Genomic DNA, 12,456 nt, shown 5'->3' with positions numbered 1-12,456 from the left:
GAATCACTTTGCTGTAAACCTGAAACTAATACAACATTGTAAATCAACTATACTTCAATAAAAAAAAAGAAATCCCAAAAATAGGTATTTAGGTATTCATTAATTGCCTACTACATGCCATGTACCATGATATGAATTAAAGGTACAAAGATGAACTAGAAATATGTGTTGCATTGCTCGGAAGCTCAGCACTTAGAGTTCTCCTTCTAATCTATGTTAATTTACTGGTGATCTCCAGTTTCATAAACTGATGACCTTCACATTTATATCTTCAGCCCCTATCTCTCCCGGGAACTGCAGACTTGGATACTTAGTTGCCTACTCAAGAATTCCACTTGTTTGTCTAGTACAGCATCTCAAATTGGATGTGACCAAGACTCATCTTGCTCTTCACCCCAACTGGTAGTGACAACTCAGGTCAAAACCTTGAAGTCCTTCTTGGCTCTCTCCTTCTCTTATACTCTCAATAGACCTGTTGGCTGTACCTTTACAATATATTCAAAATCTCAGCTTACCATTTCTCAGCTCCTCCATCCCTATAAGCCTATTCCAGGTCACCAAGATCTCTTGTGAGAATTATTGCATAACCTCCTAGCTCACAAGTTCCCAAACTTTCTTAGTTCATGGTGTGCTTAGTGTCTCAGTAATTGTTTTCATGGCTCCCTTAGGTCAAAAGAAATACCTAACATTTCTGTGTATTAAGGAGTTAGGTCTATATAATCTAATAAGTGTTTATGTCTTAAAACCTACTGGGCACCGCATAACTTGTCCAACCTTGTAAACAGATTTGACACCACCTTCCTCATTTCCTGTTTCACACTTATTTTCACATGGTACTTGCTTTTTATCACCACAAAGGCTTTGCAGAGATATGACACCGTCACAGTGTGATGTAGCACTATTAATATTGAAACTGTGAACTGTCTCCAGCTAGTATTTCATGGGGTGTCTGACAGACGTCACTGTGTTTTTTAAAAACCAAAATTTTGGGGCTTCCCTGGTGGCTCAGCAGTTAAGAATCCGCCTGCCAATGCAGGGGACACGGGTTCGAGCCCTGTTCCAGGAAGATCCCACATGCCGTGGAGCAGCTAAGCCCATGTGCCACAACTACTGAGCCTGCGCTCTACAGCCCATGAGCCACAACTACTGAGCCCATGTTCCACAACTACTGAAGCCTGCACGCCTAGAGCCCGTGCTCTGCAACAAGAGAAGCCACTGCAATGAGAAGCCCACACACCACAAGGAAGAGTAGCCCCTGCTCACCACAACTAGAGAAAGCCAGCGTGCAGCAACGAAGACCCAACGCAGCCAAAAAAAAATAAAAAAATAAAAACCGAAATTTAAAAATCAAAAACTTAATATCCGGAGGCACCCCTGAGGTTTGCTGAGGTTCTGTATGTTATTTCAATGCATGGTTTGAGAACTGTAGTTCTGCCCGGTCTCCCCACTCTCCCTCTTGTTCCTCTCCAGACCATTTTCAGTAGAATAGCCAGTGTGATCCATTCCTCTACTTTAGGGGTCCCCAATCCCCGGGCTGTGGACCGATACTGGTCCGTGGCTTGTCAGGAACCAGGCCGCACAGCAGGAGGTGAGCGGCGGGTGAGCGAGTGAAGCTTCATCTGCCACTCCCCATCGCTTGCATTACCACCTGAACCATTGCTTGCATTACTGCCTGAACCATCCCCCCCTCCCCCTCCATGGAAAAACTGGCTTCCACGAAGCTAGTCCCTGGTGCCAAAAAGACTGGGGACCACTGCTCTACTTAAATCCCTCCAATTCCTCCCCAACCCCTACAAGCGCCTACAAGGCCCTGCACGGTGCACATCCCACCCCACCCACCAACTCTCTGCCTCTTTGACCTTCTCTCCTCCTTCACTTCTTCTTGTTCATTTCACTCCAGGCAGCCACAGCGGCTTCCGAGAGACGTGCTCCTGTCTCAGGGCCTTTGCTGTTTTTCTTGCTCTCCCTGGAAAGGTCTTGCTTCAGTTAAATGCATAGTGCGTTCACTACCTCCCTCCTCATGTCTTTATTGACATACTCAAATGTTACCTTCTTTTTAAAAATTTATTATTTTTTTAATTGGAGTGTAGTTGATTCACAATATTGTGTTAGTTTCAGGTGTATAGCAAAGTGATTTGGTTATACATAAATAGATGTATATAACTATATTCTTTTTCCCCATTCTTTTCCTTTATAGTTTATTACAATATATCGAATATAGCTCCCTGTGCTATACAGTAAATCCTTGTTTATCTATTTTATATATGGTAGTGCACATCTGTTAATCCCAAATTCCTAATTTATTCCTCCCCCCCCTTCCCCTTTGGTAACCATAAGTTTGTTTTCTATGTCTATGAGTCTATTCTTATTTTATAAATTAGTTCATCTGCACTATTTATTAGATTCCACATATAAGTGATATCATATAATATTTGTCTTTCTCCATCTTACTTCACTTAGTATGATACTTTCTAGGTCCATTCATGTTGCTGCAAATGGCATGATTTCATTCTTTTTTATGGCTGAGTAGTATTCCACTGTATATACGTACCACATCTTCTTTATCGATTCATGTGTTGATGGACACTTAGGTTGCTTCTGTGTCTCGGCTATTGTAAATAGTGCCACTATGAACTTTGGGATGCATGTATCTTTTTGAATTAGAGCTTTCATTTTTTCTGGATATATGCCCAGGGGTGGGATTGCTGGATCATCTGGTAACTCTATTTTCAGTTTTTTAAGGAACCTCCATACTGTTTTCCATAGGAATCTTACCTTCTTAAGGTAGCCTTTCCTGACCACCCTGTTTGTAATTATACCCCTGACCCTCATATTCTTTACTCCCCTTCTCCTGCTTTGTTCTTTGCATGGCCTAAACATGGACACACACATAATCATGTGTATAGATATATGTGTGTTTGACTCCTCTTGGAAGCAGATGCAGAGACAGAACTAAATGTGTAGGAGATTTATTTGGGGAAGAGCCCATGGAATATAAAAGAGAGAGAAAGCAGGAGACGGCAGGGAAGATCTTCAGACCGTAATGCAGGTCTGACGTCTGAGAAAGGAGAGGGGAAGGAGGTGTGTGTGGAAAAGGCCTCAGACTCCAATACAGATAGATTCAGCCAGGTCAGCGAGGAGCCCAGAGTGAAGTTCTGCAGGAGGCATGGCTGAATCTAGGACCCTCGCTGTGCTCAGTCCCTGGACTAGCTCAGGAAGAGAGGGGCCTCACAGGAACGCTGCAGCTGATCCCTAGGGAGGGGGCAGCAGATGCAGCCTGTTGTTGACATTCCTTGTAGTGGGTTCTCTCTTAAAAGGAGATCTGAGTAGTGTGTGTGTGTGTGTGTGTGTGCGTGTGTGTGTATACATATATATATATATATTTACACACATATATACATATATATAATGACATTATACACAATAACATAACATGTATTAATTTTATCTTATTTGTGTCCTCAATTAAGATATAAACTTCATATGGGCAGAGATTTTTGACTGCTTTGTTTTAGAAGAATGCCTGGTACATAATAGGTACTCAATAAATGCCTGTTGACTGAACGAACGAAAGAGTAGAAATGCCTTGAAATCTAATGGTATCATTTTAACATGGGTAAAAAGAGTCTCCAAGCATGCTCACCAGCTAAATCTGGCTAATGTACTGAATTGACTGGAAGATTCAGCATGAACGAATACGTGTTCTGATCAAGGACCAAAAACTCCACTGAGAAAGGAACACCAGCAAAGAACACAAGATAGAGAGGATGCTTTTGTTTAATTTCATTGGATCTGGTCTGCTTTACCAGCAGGTGCAATAAATCAACACACATGTCACTTCAGCAGTATCTTAGGTCATCATCGGAAAGGAATTTAGTCTTCCTGCAGTATATACCTGAAGGTAGTAATATATTACAGACTTGTGTCTACTCTCTTAAGTATCTTTTTGGTTTTAAAACTTATAAGCTTATCTATAGTCTAATTTTACTAAGCTCTTCCAGTACCCTTATGGCATGGTCCCTCACCTGATTTTATTCTCTAAGCTGATGTCATCAAGGTGAGGAGGTGACATTGGTGACTGTGCCACTTCGTAGCTAGGGCTAATGGAAAGAAAGAGACCTGACGCCTACCCCCAGTTCTGTTACCAACTGTGGGTTTGAAAAGTCACTTTACTCACCAAGTCTCAATTTCCTAATAGCTAGACTGGTCCTTCTATTGTTTTCTCCCATATTAATGGGCAAAATGAATAACTTGCAATACATCTTCCTACTGTGGTAGAAATTGAAGGTGATTCTTATGGATCTTAAACACAAAATGATAGTGTATTTGCTTAATTAACATCTTCAGCAATTAATTAGTGTCCCAAACCAGAAGCTGTAACCAGGAATAACTCCAGCTCTGAATAACAGAACATAAATGTTTTGATTCTATTAGCAATGAAGCAGAGAATGCCAGCAAATATCTTTTGCAAGGAATTTCAATTACATGGGATACAGTGCTTTGAAAATAATCATTAAGTTTATCAGTGAAAAAGCAAATGACACCACATACTTGTAATAGGGCTATTGTTGTCATCGCCTGGGGTCCATGACAGCTGAACACTCCTGTCTAGTTGATCCGTCAATTCTAAATCAAAGGGAGGATTTGGGACATCTGTAGACCAAACACACACATCATAGTTAACCACCTGACCTTAGGAGGTTCTCCTTTACTCATGATACTATTCTTGGAGGGGACTCTTAAAGACACAGCACATGTAATGGCCAGTGAGCATGCAACTGAAAGGAAATGAAAACAGCTGAGGCTGCTGGGAACACACACGCACACCCAAGAGAACCCCTCAATGAGCTCTGCTTGCTTCTCTTTGAAATGAAACTAAATCCCTTGTCACCAAAGCCAGGGGAGGACATGTATGGTTCTCCAGCACTCTCAGTGCGTGTCTTCTCATAAACATAGAGGAGCACAGACAGAAAAAATAATACGGAAGCTGAATTTCTAATAAATGGGAAACAGAGAATAGGAAATGCTGAAAAACAAATACAGGCAAATGTACGTACTATTAAAAGAAGATGCAAGTGTTCTTTCTGAAACATGCTAAATTACAGATTTGGGGGCACCTGAAGAATATTTATATTTTTAAGGGAATTCTAAAATTGATGCTATGCAGGTAGCCCTTGGCATGCAACCTTATGTGGACGCTCAGTACAAGTCAGTCAGGCACACAGGGAGGTGTGTTTATTCTCAGAGGACACCAGGGTACAGATGCCTGTTGGGACGAAGGTGTCTGAGGAGCGTGTCTGCCTCTTCTAATGGTGCTTCTGAGATCTAGAGAGTTAATGTTCCCCCTGGGTCTTTTCCTGGCCTTGCTCTTGGGGGAGCCAGAGGCCATAGAAAAATATGAGCACTTCTTTCCTACCAGTAAAGAAGCAGTAAATGTCTACAAAGGACAGGTCTTCTATAGAATAATTCATAATACTATGTAACATCCAGCTGAGTTTTCACCACAAAATTAATTTTTGTATTTATATGTTGAATAAACATGAGGGTTCTTTAATCAAAAAGATTTCGGGAAAAAAATCGATTTAACTTCCCGACTCAGAAAAATCATGCGACGTGAAAGTGTCCTCCTTTTCGTCTTTCTTTAGTGATTTATCTTCTGTGAACACAGTGAGTTGGTGGTTTTCTTTGATAGAAAGGTCAAATGTTGTACTAAGCATCCATTGTTTTCCTATGTAAATTTCTTGAAAATGGAATCCCCAAACAACATTTAGTTTTCCAGAACAACTTTTAATAGATTGAAATGAAAACCTAAGTTGTGGAATGATATTTGAAATTGCTTTTTCAGTCTGTAAAATATGGACGATAGCTTTTGAAAAAGCACTATGCTACTTTACAAGGAAATGCTGTCAAAGAGGGACTTTTAGCAAATGAAATGACTTTGCAATAACACATGAAATACTTGGAAGCGAGTGGCAATATATTCAGTGAAAAGTTGCAGAGTTATAATGAAGAAATGATTTATAGCAGTAAATGGACAACACGGCAGAACACCTGACAGGGCCCTTTTCCTTAAAGAAACACAATGACATGATAGAGAAAAGAAAGTAATGGACTTCTCCTGTACATGTGAAATTGTTTGAAAGAAAACAGAGAAAAGGACTCATATTAGTTTACCGTAAATGGGAGCTGGAGTTGGAGTAGGAGCTAGAAAGGACAGTAATATAAAGGAGTTTAATCAAAATTAGTAGCGGACAGATATAAGATAGCACAAGAAGACAAAGACTGAGCATGATTAAGATTATAAACCTGAGCCTTACGCTTAGCTGTGAGACACAGCATTGATAAACATGCAGTAACAACATAGGGGGAAAGCCCCTTCGATTTTAAATAAAGGTAGATCATTTCCCCCCAGTTTTCTCATAAAAATACCACTACTGTGCTTAACCACCATTTTATTGCAGTGCTGCTACAGAGTACATTTATACTGAAATTACTGGCTCAAGGGCATCTTTCACAGAAGAAAGATGTGGGTATTTAACTCACCTATAAAATGCTAAAACTGTAACAAGCAAACAGTTACTACTGACAATTTTTCCTTTCAACCTAAAACAGGGAAGCCAGCTGTGCTGTACGTGTTCTAGCTCTTACCGACAACGCTGAGCACAGCACTGGCCGAAACGCTGTCCAGAGTTGTGTTGGCCACACATGTGTAGGTCCCACCATCAGCATCACTGACATCAGCGACCACCAAATGGTCCTTGTCAACAGTGAACCTGTAATTATCACATGCTCAAAGCGGCTGGAATGGACATCCCACCACACCCAATGACGGTTTTCCTGGCATGAAAGCAACTGTGAACTTGGTAAAAGGGAAAGATGATAAAGATTTGCAGCACATTAGAGCTAAAATCCTATACAATACAGGCCACTTTGATAGTGACTAAAGTTGGAAAACATTTTGAATGAGTGAGAAGCTTGGGTTAGAAGTGATGTCAAGTCATTTAGTCTGATGGCTTTCAACCACGCCTCTGGAGTTTTTAGGAGCTTTGTTAAGACCAGGGGCATCTAGAGCTGAGCGGGGGCAGCTCCAGTTACCCTGAATAGAGGGCTTTCCTAGGCTTCTGCTGCTACCACTCATCCGGCTCAATTTCTAACAAAGTGTGTATTTTTAAATAATTTGATATTAGTTATTATTATTTTTTCAATTGAACTATAGTTGATTTACAATGTTTCAGGTATACAGCAAAGTGATTCAGTTTTATATATATATATATATTACTCTTTTTCAGATTCTTTTCCATGATAGGTTATTACTGGCTATTGAATATAGCTCCCTGTGCTATACAGTAGGTCCTTGTTGTTTATTTTATATATAGTAGTGTGTATCGTTAATCCCAAATTCCCACATAGTTCTTTTAAGGGTGATTTACAAGCAACAGGGCACCACTTGGGCATAGTTGAAAGAAGCCACAGAAACCATTTCTACCAGCAGACAACACTCCTTCCCGTCGGGGTGATGCTTGTAGCCCCTCTGCATCAGCTAAAGTTCTCGTCTTTGACTCTGTGTACTTTGACAAATCGAGAGCCTCACCTGGAAAATGGGCATGACCTTTCTTTCATACCAAGCTAAAGCAATGCAATGTGCTCAGGCTCTTTCAAATTGTTTACCTGTTTTTTTTTCTTCTCCTCCTTCTAGTCGCTTTAGGTAAAATGAAAACTCCCCATCCAAATAAAAACTAGTGTCCTGTAAAACACTGATGAAGATTCAGGCTCACTCTGATGATTAAAGAGATCGTATTTCTGATTATTTGCAAAATGGGAATGAAAACATCTGTTGAGAGTGCACTGTACAAGTTAGAAAACAATGGATGTTGTTCAAAACCTGAAAGGTTTTTCACATCCTGAATTACACAGGAGACCAACACAAAGATAGACAAACATTCTCAGGGTCTTATTTCTATAACTTGATACCTTTCTAGGTCCAAATATTCTATAGCATGAAGAGAAAATGTATATCTACTTTGGAGAGAGAGCAGACTTCAGAAACTTTAAAAACATAACCATTAAGTTACTGTACAATAAACCTTTAGTTCAAGAGCAGCTTAAAGAGAGAAGGAAGAGAAAGGAAAGAAATTGTCTTCAAATACCTTCCGTCACTGGGCAGCTCCCCGTGGTCCTTCAGCCACGTGACGGTGGGGATTAAAGTGTGATCGTGTTTCACTATGCATTCAAAGGACACCGTGCTCCCTCTTTGCACCACTGCATATTCAGGCTGTTTAATGATCCTCGTTGGATCTGAAATGGAAAGTTACTGTTATCCATTCCCAAAGCTGGAGAATTTAACAGAATCAAGACATAGAGAACAGACTTGTGGTTGCCAAGGGGGAAGGAGGGTTGGGGAGGGAAGGAATGGGAGTTTGGGGTTAGCAGATGCAAACTATTACATACAGAATGGATAAACAACAAGGTCCTACTGTATAGCACAGGGAACTATATTCTGTATCCTGTGATAAACCATAATGGAAAAGAATATGAAAAAGAATGCATATATGTATAACTGAATCACTTTGCTGTACAGCAGAAATTAACACAACATTGTAAATCAACTATATTTCAATAAAGAAAATTTTTTTTAAAAAGCTGGAGAATTTGCTCGAAGTCTCATAATACTGAAAAAATGTTTGTCACCTCTGCCTCACCTTTGATCTCTAAGTGAATGTCATTCTTCGCCATTCCTAACTTATTCCTTGCAACACATGTATAAGTTCCTGTACTGTCCTTCTGCGCCACAGGAATTTCCAAAGTTCCATTTTCATGTAAAACATAGATATCTTCACGAAGAGCACTCCCTTTAGCATCTTTAAACCTTCATTATGAAAATGATCACAAAGAGGAATAAAAATATTATAATTTGAAGTCAGACGTGAAATGCCCTGTTCAAGGTCCAACACACCACACGATCTGCATTACAGTATCAAGGTCAGAGACGTTTGGAATCTGCACAAGCATATTGCATGCTTGTAAATCAGGGGGGTTAATGCAAAGACAGATGTCAAACTGGAGAATTCAGTGATAAATGGTGCTTGAAGAATTAGGATGACAATACAAAACACTTAATTTGTAATTTTCATTATAAGAGATTCATAACTTAATAAACACATTATTACCTATTTTATCTCTAATAAGTAATAAAATAGACACAATGAAGACTGCTCTTTTTGACCTTTCCCCCCTGCTGTGATGTGTTTGTAACTCCATCTACACGTTACAATTCTAAAGAGATTTTGACTTCAAGGTTACAAGGGTTGTACTTTTGAGAGTATAAATAGGAAAATATTCAGGGAAGGAGAAGAAGAAAGTACGCATGTAAAGTATGTCCACATTGAGCTTCCAGGTTAGTGTCAGACAGGAGAAGTGAGGATGGATGAAAAGCCGTGTGAAACTAAGCGCTAATCCATCTCCTTTGTTAGGAAATTTTCTGCACAAGCGTCCGTGTTTGGGCTTTAATCCTACACCTGGCTTTAATCTCACACCAGGAAGTGGAGCCCCACATAGTGTCTGGCACCTGATAGACAATCCATAAATGAATGTTCCAATTTTCTTTCACTCATTCTTTCTGAGCTGCTGCCTCTCCTGGCCTTGTCTCTTTCAGCTCATGCTAAAGCAAGCTGCGAGGATGACCAGGACTGATACCACGAGTGGTACGTGAAAAGGGATGGTCTAAAGAGGGAGTGAAAGGATACAGGGGAGCTTGGCTGTATGGGCTTCCCTGGTGGCGCAGTGGTTAAGAATCCGCCTGCCAATGCAGGGGACACGGGTTCTACCCCTGGTCCGGGAAGATCCCACATGCCACGGAGCAGCTAAGCCCGTGTGCCACAACTACTGAGCCTGCGCTCTAGAGACCGCGAGCCACAACTATTGAGCCCGAGTGCCACAACTACTGAAGCCTGCATGCCTAGAGCCCGTGCTCTGCAACAAGAGAAGCCAGCACAATGAGAAGCCCACGCACTGCAACGAAGTCCCAACGCAGCCAAAAATAAATAAATAAAGTTTAAAAAATAAAGAGGGAGTGAAAGGATACAGGGGAGCTTGGCTGGATCCAAGCCAGGACACTCAGTGGGAGAGGAACACTGGTAATAGCAAATTCTGTTTTTTAAGCTTATGGACCCTGTGTCCGCCCCAAATGATATTTTTTTTATCAAGGAATGTCCCCCAACCTGTCCCTCTAGCCATCATTCATGACGTCCCGGGTGATGTCCGTAGCACTGTAAAATACAGCCACTTTAATTTCTTTCAAAAACATTTACATATCCCTCTGGGATGGACAAAGCGTGCTGCCAAAGAGATCATCCATGTGACAGTATTTACCACCGAGTGAGTTGTTAATAAATATTTGTGAATACATTTAATAATTAATAGGACGATGGCTTCTGCACTGCCTTTTTCCTGTCTGTTCTCTAAAACCCCACATATTGAGAAATTTGAAGGCTTTGGCAAATGCAAATATGACAAACAGATATGGCCACTACTTACCACTCGATGGTAGGCAGAGGAGACCCAAAGAAGGCACAGTCTAGTAAAGCAGGCCTGTTTGCAATGACTTGATAGAGTGTGTCTGCAGACGTAAAGATTCGTGGTGGCTCAGCTAAAAACGTTTTGGAAAGGTAAAGTAAATATTAAAATAAAACAAACACTTAGGTCCACCCGTATTTTATTGTATTTTTTTTCAGGCCATTAGAATTCATGTTAAGGCACAGCCAATGTATCTCTCCCCTTATGTTCTCAGGCAAGTATGACCCTGCCAGTCACTCAAAGTGGAAAAATACAAGTTTCCTCCCTCTGCCTCACGTCCTGCATCTTAATCAGGCACAGTATTTTAATAACTGATTTCTTTATCTATATCTCCAACTACACTGTGAGTTCCTTGCAGGCAGGGAATGGGACTTTTTATTGTTTTCTCCGCATAAACCAGCACAGTGTGTGGCACAAAAAATAATGGCCAAATACACTTTTGTTGGATGACTGACCCATCAGAACCTCGGGGTAATAATGGGGGTGGACGGGGGAGTGGTGGCGAACATCCAAGCCGGCGGAAAAAAGGCAGAATGCTGATGACTCAGAACAGCACCAGAATCAAAACTGCTTCCTCTCCCTCCACCAACATCTTAACCGCTCAGCTCTTCCTGTGATTTACGGACCTTCATTTCAAGCATGAGGGAAAAAATACCACATATCGGTTGGCTTCCTGACCCTAATTTTGTTTGAAAGGGAACCTACTCCACTTACAGAGGTGAAATATAATTCCCCGGCGTCATGAAAACAACTCTCACATAAATTCTTAACAAATTTGGTATTTTAGTAGTTTCGCCCCATAGGAGAAATACCATGTTCACATAAACCCAACCCTTTCAGAGTATGTTTATGTTACCGTTTTCTAAACATATTATTATGAATTGATAAATAAATGTACATCCGTGACTTAGGTCACGGCCAAACATTATGATTAATGACTTACTTTCAAAAATCAGAATCATGAAATTGTCATTCAGCTTGTCAGTTTCTAAGGATGGAACAAGCAGTCACATTCAGTTAGGAAGAGCCCACCCATGCCCTTTTCCTTTTGAGGGGTTTGACACAATGTAACTGTCTATGAACAGAGCAGCCTCTTTGATTATCTCTACAATGAGGAATTTGCCTTTGTAAAAACCATGTTATGAAAGAACTTTAAGGCCAGACTGTAATTTCCTTTAGGGCAAGGTTTGTTATCTTATCCATCTTTGTATATCCCTTACAGCTCCAAGTTCTGTGCCACTGCCTAGTAGATGCTTAATATATTTCTGCTGAATGAATGAAAAACAACAGCGGTCATTAATTTAATTTGCCATGTCTTTAATAAAGGGAGAGCTTACCCAGGACATTTACAAATGCATTTGCCAGTAAATATCCATATTCGTTAGAGGCATTACACTGATACACCGCACTTGATCTTTCTTGGACGTTTGAAAAAATAATGGTATCGCCATCTATTTTTCTGCTGGGGTCATCAGGGGCAACTGTTTGGGTGCAAAAATAAAAAGTATATATTCATTCCTCTTTGCTTAAAAGATGTAAAGCTTGAACTCTAATTTACAGTAAGTGGAAGACTGATCTAGGTATACGCAGTAAGAAAGAGAAGACCAACAACCCAAGCAGAAACCACAGCTTTCCTTCCTCATAATTTAGTTATCACTTATCATCATGGGTATATGCTTGATAACCATTTAGTTTTAAATGGATTGATTCTTTTCAATATTATTTTGAGAGACGCAGGGAAAAAAAGCAACACGTTAGGTGTAAACTGCAATACAAATTCAGAAAAACATTACCTTCTTCACAAAGAAATTATGGTTATTTTTGAGGAGGCAAATTAATTATCAAGAGGAGACAGCAAAATCTACTCCAAAAATAGAAATCCTT

The 12,456-nt window shown here is 40.4% G+C and overlaps 1 protein-coding gene across 19 annotated transcripts in view; it reads right to left on the bottom strand.

Annotated features, from left to right (window-relative positions):
• Window positions 1-12,456, bottom strand: part of NRCAM (neuronal cell adhesion molecule) — a 317,729-nt gene that overhangs the window by 42,335 nt on the left and 262,938 nt on the right. For 12 of the 19 annotated variants that reach the window (XM_082473415.1, XM_082473431.1, XM_082473427.1 and 9 more), the window contains 7 exons: window positions 11,910-12,053; window positions 10,534-10,645; window positions 8,700-8,866; window positions 8,148-8,295; window positions 6,649-6,773; window positions 6,175-6,204; window positions 4,552-4,653 (listed from right to left, as the gene is read on the bottom strand). In XM_082473415.1, the coding sequence (XP_082329541.1) occupies window positions 4,552-4,653; window positions 6,175-6,204; window positions 6,649-6,773; window positions 8,148-8,295; window positions 8,700-8,866; window positions 10,534-10,645; window positions 11,910-12,053 (828 nt within the window). The remainder of the gene's footprint in view (window positions 1-4,551; window positions 4,654-6,174; window positions 6,205-6,648; window positions 6,774-8,147; window positions 8,296-8,699; window positions 8,867-10,533; window positions 10,646-11,909; window positions 12,054-12,456) is intronic. The other 7 variants (XM_082473430.1, XM_082473419.1, XM_082473420.1 and 4 more) reach the window with 1 other exon arrangement.

Source organism: Balaenoptera physalus (assembly GCF_965194825.1).
Source record: "Balaenoptera physalus genome assembly, chromosome: 8".
NCBI lineage: Eukaryota > Metazoa > Chordata > Mammalia > Artiodactyla > Balaenopteridae > Balaenoptera > Balaenoptera physalus.
This window is presented reverse-complemented; position numbering and strand designations above follow the sequence as displayed.